General features: G+C 51.5%; 1 protein-coding gene across 2 annotated transcripts; it reads left to right on the plus strand.

The window, feature by feature from the left end:
• Positions 1-6,544: 6,544 nt before the first annotated feature.
• On the plus strand, positions 6,545-11,178 carry LOC142913927 (lysophosphatidic acid receptor 1-A-like). 2 transcript variants are annotated; one of them, XM_076061040.1, is made up of 3 exons: positions 6,545-6,632; positions 8,200-8,972; positions 9,892-11,178. In XM_076061040.1, the coding sequence occupies exons 2-3, from the start codon at positions 8,237-8,239 to the stop codon at positions 10,221-10,223; spliced, it is 1,068 nt and encodes a 355-aa protein (XP_075917155.1). In that variant the 5' UTR covers positions 6,545-6,632; positions 8,200-8,236; the 3' UTR covers positions 10,224-11,178. The 2 variants fall into 2 exon arrangements, with proteins under 2 accessions (XP_075917155.1, XP_075917154.1); XM_076061039.1 differs by having other exon boundaries at positions 6,545-6,627; positions 9,892-11,177.
• Positions 11,179-11,761: the final 583 nt, after the last annotated feature.

Genomic DNA, 11,761 nt, shown 5'->3' on the forward strand with positions numbered 1-11,761 from the left:
CCGCCCGGGAGGCACGGGGCCCACACCCCGGGGCCTGACGGATCGCTCAACCCCACCCGATCGGATCCAGGAGGACGTCGGCTGCGCCTTCCCGGGCCTGGACGACAAGCAGCTGAGACGGACCCAGCTGCGGAATCCAGATCTGGCGGCGGTGGAAGCGGCCCTACGGGAGAAGAGGGACGCCCTACCAGGACCCTGGAGTGGTTTGTATGCCCGGTTGTGCGTGCTAACCGAAGCCGGCCAGCCTGGGTGCATCTGTGTTCCCGCCCAGGTGCGACCCCAGCTGCTAAGACTGGTGCACGACCACCCGCTCGGGGGCCATGATGAGGAACGGTGCACTCGGGAGACCCTGCGTCGCCAGTATCTCTGGCCCAAGTTAGCACCAGATGTGGCCGCCTGGGTGCAGGGCTGCCGCGCGTGTCAGCAATGCGGGCCGAAACCAGCGCGATACCAGGTACCCCTGAGGCCGTTCCGCGTCAGTCGGACGAATCAGCTGGTTGGGATCGATCTGCAAGGGCCATTCTCGTTACAACAGACGGTGATGTGGGCTGGCAGCACCTGACGACGGCACGTGGGGCAAAACGTTGGACACCGCATTTGACAGAATTGGGTGACATTGCTCATTACTGTGCCAAGGTGTGATTCGAAGCGGTCTAAATACGGGGCTCACAAGTGGCTGCTTGTAAAAGCCAAAGAGCGGAATAAAACCCATTGCATTTAGAGGATATTGTCCCTTGTAATGCTTTGAATGTTGAACTGTGTCCATGTATATACAGAACAGAACAAACATACTTGTGATTAAAAAGTACATTAATTTGATCAAAACTTATTTCAGTAAATTAAAAATTGTAAAATCAAGTCTTCATTTGACACGAACGTAACTTGAGGCATAATGCACAGGCTGGTCTGGGTCTTTCTCCTAGAAATGCACTTCAGGTTGTCCATTAGTTCTGCAATATATAAACCCCATGGTAAAAGGTCTCGAGACCTCCCACGAGGTACAAATCAGACCGCGCGGCGTTGCAGCGGCGGTTTCTAATACGAACTACTAAAATGTTACTCGGGCAATTCACGTTGAAAGAATGATTATAGTTTTAAGTTATGTCAACACAACAACGGTTATAGTAAAGTCTTTTTTATTCGAAAAATCATTCTCATGTCCAGCTGCCTGGTGGGGTGGCGCCCTACCGCCCCCTAGTGGACTAAGTCAGACCACCCACACACTTCTAGATTTAAAGCTTTCGTGACTGCTAGGATCCATACTCTTTGGTTCTATTGGGTAAAGTCACGTAGGTGAAAATAAAATAACAAAAAATCACGACGTTTCGGCCACAACACAAGCGGCCTTCATCAGGTGAAGGGATGAGACTGTCTGGAGGACAGCGCTGGAGTGAGAGAAGCCACGCTTAGATCACGACCTTTAAGCTGTGTGAGAAGAAAAACACAAAGCGCCTTGACAAAAGAATTAGCATTTAATTTAGCATTGAAATGGCTCATTGAAATAGCTAAGTTAAAGTATACACATCCGCAGAGGTACCCCTTGACAAAGGAATTAGCATAGAATTTAGCATTGAAATAGCTGAGTGATTAGCTTGTAACTGGTCACAGAAATAGCTTTGTTAAAGTCAGAGCATATACATTCAGCGAGGCACCTAGTACTCATCAAACAGGAGAATTTAGCGAAACACAACCACGCTCAGACAGCGGACCTTTAAACTGTGTGCGAGCAAACAAGGTGTTCTGACAAAGAAATTAGCTTAAAAATTAGCATTTGATTGGTGGATTTTAGGAAAGAGGTGGTGTACGTGCCGGTGGACTTGCTGTTTGGCGCGGGGGGGAAGGGGGGGAGGGGGAGTTTACCTATTGATGGTGTGAAAAGGGAATTTTCACACCATCAATAGGTAAACTCCCCCCCCCCCTGCGCCAAACGGCAAGTCCACCGGCACGTACACCACCTCTTTCCTAAAATCCGCCAATCAAATGCTAATTTTTATGCTAATTTCTTTGTCAGAACACCCTGTTTGCTCGCACACAGTTTAAAGGTCCGCTGTCTGAGCGTGGTTGTGTTTCGTTAAATTCTCCTCTTTGATGAGTACTAGGTGCCTCGGTGAATGTATATGCTCTGACTTTAACATAGCTATTTCTGTGACCAGTTACAAGCTAATCACTCAGCAATTTCAATGCTAAATTCTATGCTAATTCCTTTGTCAAGGGGTACCTCTGCGGATGTGTATACTTTAACTTAGCTATTTCAATGAGCCATTTCAATGCTAAATTAAATGCTAATTCTTTTGTCAAGGCGCTTTGTGTTTTTCTTCTCACACAGCTTAAAGGTCGTGATCTAAGCGTGGCTTCTCTCACTCCAGCGCTGTCCTCCAGACAGCCTCGTCCCTTCACCTGATGAAGGCCGCTTATGTTGTGGCCGAAACGTCGTGATTTTTTGTTATTTTATTTTCACCTACGTGACTTTACCCAATAGAACCAAAGAGTATGCATCCACACACTCACACAAAGACCCATGGACTCACACAGAGACCCACAGACTCACTCACACAGAGACCCACAGACTCACACATAGACCCACAGACTCACACAGAGACGCACAGAGACCCACAGACTCACACAGAGACCCGGAGACTCACACAGAGACCCACACACTCACACAGAGACCCATGGACTCAAACAGAGTCCCACAGACTCACTCACACAGAGACCCATAGACTCACACATAGACCCACAGACTCACACCGAGACCCACAGACTCACACAGAGACCCGGAGACTCACACGAACCCACAGACTCACACAGAGACCCACAGACTCACACAGAGACCCGGAGACTCACACAGAGACCCACAGACTCACACAGACTCACACAGACACCCACAGACTCACACATGGATCCACAGACTCACACAGAGACTCTCACAGAGACGCACAGACTCACAAATAGACCCACACACTCACACAGAGACCCACTGACTCACATAGAGACCCACAGACTCCCACAGAGACCCACAGCCTCAAACATGAATCTACAGACTCACACAGAGACCCACAGACGCACACAGAGACCCACACACTCACATAGAGACTCACACGAACCCACAGACTCACACAGAGACCCACAGACTCACAAGAACCCGCAGACTCACACAGAGACCCACAGACTCACACAGAGACCCACAGCCTCACACAGAGACCCACAGACTCACACAAAGACCCACAGACTCACACAGAGACCCACAGACTCACACAGAGACCCACACTCACACAGACTCACACAGACACCCACAGACTCACAAGAACCCACAGACTCACACAGAGACCCACACACTCACACAGAGACTCACACGAACCCACAGACTCACACAGAGACCCACAGACTCACAAGAACCCGCAGACTCACACAGAGACCCACAGACTCACACAGAGACCCACAGCCTCACACAGAGACCCACAGACTCACACAAAGACCCACAGACTCACACAAAGACCCACAGACTCACACAGAGACCCACAGACTCACACAGACACCCACAGACTCAAACATGGATTCACAGACTCACACAGATACTCACACAGAGACCCACAGACTCACACATAGACCCACATACTCACACAGAGACCCACAGACTCATACATGGATCTACAGACTCACACAGAGACCCACAGACTCACAGAGACCCGCAGACTCACACAGAGACCCACAGACTCAGAATAACCCAAAGACTCACACAGAGACCCACAGACTCACACAGAGACCCACAGTCTCACACAGAGACCCACAGACTCACACAGAAACCCACAGACTCACAGAGAGACCCACAGACTCACACAGAGACCCAAAGACTCATACAGAGACCCGGAGACTCACACAAAAACACCACACACTCACACAGAGACCTACAGACTCGTACAGAGACCCACACACAGAGAGACCCACACATTCACACAGAGACCCACAGACTCACACAGAGACCTGCACACTCACACAGAGACTCACACGAACCCACAAACTCACACAGAGACCCACAGACTCACATAGAGATCCACAGACTCACACAGAGACCCACAGACTCACATAGAGATCCACAGACTCACACAGAGACCCACAGACTCACACAGAGACCCACAGACTCACACAGAGACTCACACAGAGACCCGGAGACTCACACAAAAACACCACACACACACAGAGACCTACACACTCGTAAAGAGACCCACACACACATAGACCCACACATTCACACAGAGACCCACAGACTCACACAGAAACCCACAGACGCACACAGAGACCCACAGACTCACACAGAGACTCACACAGAGACCCGGAGACTCACACAAAAACACCACACACACACAGAGACCTACACACTCGTACAGAGACCCACACACACAGAGACCCACACATTCACACAGAGACCCACAGACTCACACAGAGACCCACAGACGCACACAGAGACCCACAGACTCACACAGAGACTCACACAGAGACCCGGAGACTCACACAAAAACACCACACACACACAGAGACCCACACATTCACACAGACACCCACAGACTCACACAGAGACCCACAGACGCACACAGAGACCCACAGACTCACACAGAGACCCACAGACTCACATAGAGACCCGCACACTCACACAGAGACTTACACGAACCCACAGACTCACAGAGAGACCCAAAGACTCAAACAGAGACCCACAGACTCACACAGAGACCCACAGACTCACATAGAGACCCGCACACTCACACAGAGACTTACACGAACCCACAGACTCACAGAGAGACCCAAAGACTCACACAGAGACCCACAGACTCACACAGAGACCCACAGTCTCACACAGAGACCCACAGACTCACACAGAAACCCACAGACTCACAGAGAGCCCCACAGACTCACACAGAGACCCAAAGACTCATACAGAGACCCGGAGACTCACACAAAAACACCACACACTCACACAGAGACCTACAGACTCGTACAGAGACCCACACACAGAGAGACCCACACATTCACACAGAGACCCACAGACTCACACAGAGACCTGCACACTCACACAGAGACTCACACGAACCCACAAACTCACACAGAGACCCACAGACTCACATAGAGATCCACAGACTCACACAGAGACCCACAGACTCACATAGAGATCCACAGACTCACACAGAGACCCACAGACTCACACAGAGACCCACAGACTCACACAGAGACTCACACAGAGACCCGGAGACTCACACAAAAACACCACACACACAGAGACCTACACACTCGTAAAGAGACCCACACACACATAGACCCACACATTCACACAGAGACCCACAGACTCACACAGAAACCCACAGACGCACACAGAGACCCACAGACTCACACAGAGACTCACACAGAGACCCGGAGACTCACACAAAAACACCACACACACACAGAGACCTACACACTCGTACAGAGACCCACACACACAGAGACCCACACATTCACACAGAGACCCACAGACTCACACAGAGACCCACAGACGCACACAGAGACCCACAGACTCACACAGAGACTCACACAGAGACCCGGAGACTCACACAAAAACACCACACACACACAGAGACCCACACATTCACACAGACACCCACAGACTCACACAGAGACCCACAGACGCACACAGAGACCCACAGACTCACACAGAGACCCACAGACTCACATAGAGACCCGCACACTCACACAGAGACTTACACGAACCCACAGACTCACAGAGAGACCCAAAGACTCAAACAGAGACCCACAGACTCACACAGAGACCCACAGACTCACATAGAGACCCGCACACTCACACAGAGACTTACACGAACCCACAGACTCACAGAGAGACCCAAAGACTCACACAGAGACCCACAGACTCACACAGAGACCCACAGACTCACACAGAGACCTGCACACTCACACAGAGACTCACACGAACCCACAAACTCACACAGAGACCCACAGACTCACACAGAGATCCACAGACTCACACAGAGACCCACAGACTCACACAGAGACTCACACAGAGACCCGGAGACTCACACAGAGACCCGGAGACTCACACAAAAACACCACACACTCACACAGAGACCTACAGACTCGTACAGAGACCCACACACAAAGAGACCCACACATTCACACAGAGACCCACAGACTCACACAGAGTCCCACAGACTCACACAGAGACCCACCGACTCACACAAGGATCCACAGGCTCACACAAAGACTCACAGAGACCCACAGACTGACACATAGACCCACACACTCACACAGAGACCCACAGACTCACACGGCCTTGGTACACGTGTATATATAGGCTATAGTGTATACTATAGTGTACACAGTATGTATATATATACTATTATTCTATAGTGTATACTATAGTGTAAACACTGTATACTGTATAGGCTGTAGTGGATCAGGACACGTGGACTGAGCCCTCTGCTCCGCCCCCTTTCCTCTTGTCCTCCCCCGAGCTCCGCCCCCGGCCACGCCTCCCGCGTCACGTGTCCCCGGGCCCTGACATTCGGGCCTCCTGAACTCGCCTGGGCCGTCACGTGCAGGCAGGGCGCTCTTCCGTCAACTCCCTGCAGAGGAGGCCTCGGCGAGGTGAGGTAATTTACTCCTTGTTTTTACCGGGGTAAAGGGTTAAAGGTTTCGACGTGCCGAGGGGTTAGTCAAAAGGTAAAGGTAGGCTCGTTGTTTTTGTTCACTTGCCTTGCCGAGGCCTAGTGTCGAGGTCCGTGCCCTCACATCGTACAAACACTCCGTAGCGATGCTACTCACGTCCCTACGTACAGCCTACAGGATTCTGTTAGGTTTGCATTGCGTTCATTATTATTGTGCAGCGTTTGCATAGAGTGTGAACGCCACAAGTAACCGGGGCTCACCTTCACCACACTCACGGCCTTCTCTGTCTGCTTCTCCTCTCAGCCCTCTCAACCCTTGCCACAGGGCCGATTGCGGTTCAAGCCCCTTTGATTGTGTCCCCAACTCCAACGTGAAGACAATCTGCAATATAAACCATGACATTGTCATATGTAACGTGGCATTCCTTCCTAAATTACAAGCAATGTAAGTGTGGGAATGTCAACGTAGCCTTTGACCAACTCACTCACCATGCACGCAGTCTTTTCCGATTTTGTAAGCTAAGCAGGGTTTCTCTGAAGTGCTTTGGATGGTTGACCACCACCTTCACCACAACCCCCGCTGACCAGCGTGGTGAAGTATGGTGAAATATCGCTCTCGACCCGACGCACAAGACGTGCGGAGGACCTCATCCAGCAGTGGAATTAAACCGGACTGTACATGTATGATGCGAGAGTGCCTATACTTGTACACGCGTGTACGTACGTGTATAGGGAGTGTGCCCAGATGTGATCACCTCTTTTCGCGACCCTGAGCCAGTGGTGGAAATTCCACATTCCCGTGGGGGTCATTACATAGGACAATCAGTCACGGACGCCAGTGCAAATAATAAGATTGTGCAATTGTCTATGATTATGACGCTCACAGAAGGAACGCTATCGAGATGTAATTGTATAGCAACAGCTCTTTTAATGCATTGTTGACAACGACCCAGTATACTATAATACAGCGTGGAGTAGAGCGGTGGCACAGTGGGTAGCGCGCAGCGCTCCGAACCTGGCAACCTGGATTCGATCCCCAGACGCATCTGACATCCGTAACGAGTGACATGCGGACCAGTCGTGAGCCCCTCGCTGTCGCTGACCCACACTGATTAATTATTCCACTCATCAGATGGCCCTTCGAGTGACACAGCATGCTGGGGGGGGGGGGGGGGGGCGCTTTCGTCCATCATTGGGTTGAAACGAGAGCTGTAAATTATTATATAGTCAGCACATATCACGTACAATGTTATTGTTGTTGTGTTCATCTGTGTAAGATGAGATATACAAATAACAAAATAACAACTCCACAAGTTTGTCATAATAACACCGTGGACCTTAAAAACGGACAAAACATCTAACAGGCGATGTTTCAGGCAACAGTCGTCTTTCATAGCACAATATAGCCGCCTCATGAATTACCTTGTAACTTGACTACACGGCAAAAAACAATACTCAATTCGCCTTTTTAAAATATAAATCGGTCCATTTAAAAACATTTGGTTCGGGACAAGAGTGTAACGTTTCTCTTTAATGAATCTTCACTTTGCAGGTGGGTGTCGGCGTGGGAAACAAAACGCGAGAACGAGATGGACGGCAGCTGCCACCACAATGAGACGATCACCTTCTTCTACACCAACATCAAAAGGCCGCTGTATGACGAGTGGTCTGGCACCAGCATGCTGGTCATGGTGCTCGGCATCACCATGTGCCTCTTCATCATGCTGGCCAACGTCCTCGTCATGCTCGCCGTATACATCAACAAGAAACGCCACCACCCCATCTACTTCCTCATGGCCAACCTGGCCGTGGCGGATTTCTTTGCGGGAGCGGCGTACGTCTACCTGATGTTCAACACGGGACCCAACACTCACAAGCTGTCGCTGCCGACCTGGATGCTACGCGAGGGGCTGATCAACACGAGCCTCACGGCCTCCGTTGCCAGCCTCCTGGCCATAGCCATAGAGCGGCACATCACGGTGTTCCGGATGCAGATGCATTCGCGGATGAGCGAGCGGCGCGTTGCGGTCGTCATTGCGATCATCTGGCTCGTGTCCATCATCACCGGTGCCATTCCCAGCATGGGCTGGAACTGCATCTGCAACATCAGCACGTGCTCCACCATGGCGCCCCTGTACAGCACCAGCTACGTCATCTTCTGGGCCGGCTCCAATCTCTCCACATTCCTGATCATGGTGGGACTCTACGGTCACATCTTCGTGCACGTGTGGAGGAACACAATACCCGTGCCGCCGAATACCTCCAGGTCCACCCAGAGGAAAAAGGCCACCATGAGCTTGCTCATAACGGTCACCATCATGTTGGGTAAGTGTTGTGGGTCTGGGCAGCAGGTGCTCATATTCGACAACACGATTCACATTCGTCTTCGAGCGTGTGTGTGTGTACAGCCCCTTGTGTCGATCCGGTGCATGTGTAGGGAGTCATTTTGTAGTGTGGGTTGTGTAAAGGTGGGGTAAATAGACGTGGGAGCATAGAAAGTGTAGTACAACAATGGAGATTGTTGCACTGGCCACCATGTAGCCTCCGGGGCAGGCTACATCAATCTGACGTGCGTGACAGTCGCCTAACCAAGCACCGTCTTGGCTCAACACTCTGCTCAGCTTCTGATCGGATTTTGTGAATGTTCTCTGGGTGATTTTGGTTGTGGGCAACATTCATGGCTCATATCGCATGCCGAACAGCTTTAGGGGAAACAGTGGCCCAGTGGTTAGCGTACTGGCGCTATGAACCCAGCGACTGCTGTTCGATTTCGAACCACGGCTAACGGTGGCGAGTCGTTATCGGCACCAGGTGCGGCACCTCCCCAGTCGTTTCACCGACGAATGCCTGCGAATTATCATTCGTACGACGACTATTCTAGCACAGCGGTTGAAACAATGGGGCAAAGTTTGTTTTTATCTCCCCCCCCCCCCCATCGCCTCTGTCCACCCGGCAGTACGTAGGGGTCTAGCCACAGTTTGTCGATCGGCAGGTCTGGGTGTGGCGAGGTAAAGTGTGGTTCCTCGTCTGGCCAACGGTGGAAAAGCAGGTGGGAAAAGAAGCCTCTAAAGGGCCTCTCCACAGTTCTCCTCTAGTGGAGGGGCCCTCCTTGCAGCAGTCGTGGAGCAAGCCATTGCAGGGTTGCGCCTTGACCTTCCACGGTTTTCAGGGAACAACGCTGATCTTGTTTCATACGTTGCTATCAAAATGCCTGACTCGTGTGTCTCGTGCCGTCGCCTCTCAGGAGCCTTCATCGTGTGCTGGACGCCAGGCCTGGTGATTCTGCTGCTGGATTCGTTCTGCTCGGACTGCAATGTCCTGGGCTTTGATAAGTACTTCTTGCTCATAGCGGAGCTCAACTCCGCCATGAACCCCATCATCTACTTGATTCGGGACGAAGAGATGGTCGCCACTTTGCAGCGAATCCTGTGCTGCCAAAAGGCAGAAGCCATCATCGCCAATGGCTCCGATAACGTATCCAATAAATCAACGTCCACGGCGAATCACAACCTGGTCACGCCTATCAGTCACGTGACCACCACAAGTGCGATGAAGATGAATCAGTTTGTCGTCTAATATCTAATTGGGCTAACAATGCATGGTTTTCCTACCTGATGATGATGATTGCTTGTGTTGCAATCGAAATGTCGTGATTTATTTTATTTTATTACCTACGTGACTTTACCAAAAGAACCAAAGAGTATGTTTCTCTTTGCGATAAAATATCATTGAACCTGGGTACAATGTATGTGTGTGTGTGCACCCTTGTGGAGATAATGCATACTAGAATTTAAATACAAACCTAGTGGCATTTGGTACGCTTCGTACCAAGACAGTTATATATCCATACGGTTTTATTTTCTGGGTGAGATCACTTCAATATAAGTGTCGTTAAACCCGCCAACCAATTGGTATGGTGTCACATAAATAGAACGTGGCCAATTCCTTACTAGTACAGCACACCGGTGCGTTTGAGGGTAAATAGAACGTGGCCAATTCTTTACTAGTACAGCACACCAATGTGTTTGAGGGTAAATAGATGTGGCCAATTATTTACTAGCACAGCACACCGATTTGTTTGAGGGTAAATAGACGTGGCCAATTCTTTCCTAGTGTAGAGGAGTAGTGGAAGACGTCATGTCACTCAGGGGGGTGAAAAGGGATGATGTCAGAAGTTACGGGGGATATATAAGGGGGAACCCGTGACGTAGAGGGGGTCGTCGCGAAGGGCCAGGAACGGAGAGAGTTGGGGGGTCGGGATCCAGGGTAGGGGGAATCAGCGCCAGGCGAGTGTGATACTTCACCCGGCCGACCGAGTTGGGTGATCCCTCGGTCGGTGCTGGGGGGGGAGATCACGTATAGCCTGGGTGGAGCTAGGGACCTCCCAGTACCCTTTCCCCTGGGGAGATATTAGGGTTGTCACCTGTTGGGCGTAAACCTTTAATAAGTTACCGGCAGTAGCCCTTAATAAACCTTGGCATCAGCCACTACTAAAGAACCGTGTCCATGTCGTCAGTTGCACCTCAACATCTGGTGCCAGAAGTGGTTTTGTTACGCGCCGCAATGCCTAGATCCGGCGCGAAACGAAAGACTACGCCTAGGGTGCACCAGGGCGACAAGGATGTCGGCGAGCTGGCGAAGATCCCGGAGACCGGGGGCCCGGTGATGTTCCCCGTGGAGATGGTCCAGTCGGGGCCAGAAGAGGCGGCGGTCGGGGGAGCTGCCGCGCCGCCGTCGGACGAGTGGTGCGCCATCGCGGCCAGGCTGGAGACGCTGCAGCTCACGATGGCGCAGCTCGCCGTCGCTTTGGCAGAGGTGGGGGACCGCATACACTCGGCGGGCGGTGATTTTCGCCAAAACCGCGGGATCGCCGACATCGCGAATCCCGCCAAAACCATAATTCCCGCCAACGCGCCGCCAGGTGCGCCGCAGCAATCGGGCGCCATTTTTTATGCGTCGCCGGATCCAGCCGCCAGTGTCGCTGCAATGCAGGAACCGGCCGCCATTGTTGGCGCGACGCCGGAACCGGCTTAGCATCATACTATCGTCGGTTTCGTTCGCGATTTTGCGACTTGCGAAGCCACTGCACACACTTTCGGCCAAAGGTACAAAAT

Source organism: Petromyzon marinus, unplaced genomic scaffold, assembly GCF_048934315.1.
Source record: "Petromyzon marinus isolate PM22_M1 ecotype Great Lakes invasive population unplaced genomic scaffold, UKy_Petmar_22M1.pri1.0 PM_G_Scaffold_27, whole genome shotgun sequence".
Taxonomy (NCBI): Eukaryota; Metazoa; Chordata; class Hyperoartia; order Petromyzontiformes; family Petromyzontidae; genus Petromyzon; species Petromyzon marinus.

Bases quoted from the DNA above. Each gene is read 5' to 3' on its own strand.
- LOC142913927 (XM_076061040.1), top strand. From the start codon at position 8,237: ATGGACGGCAGCTGCCACCACAATGAGACGATCACCTTCTTCTACACC. The intron at 8,973-9,891 runs GTAAGTGTTGTG...GTCGCCTCTCAG, and splicing joins AACGGTCACCATCATGTTGG to GAGCCTTCATCGTGTGCTGG.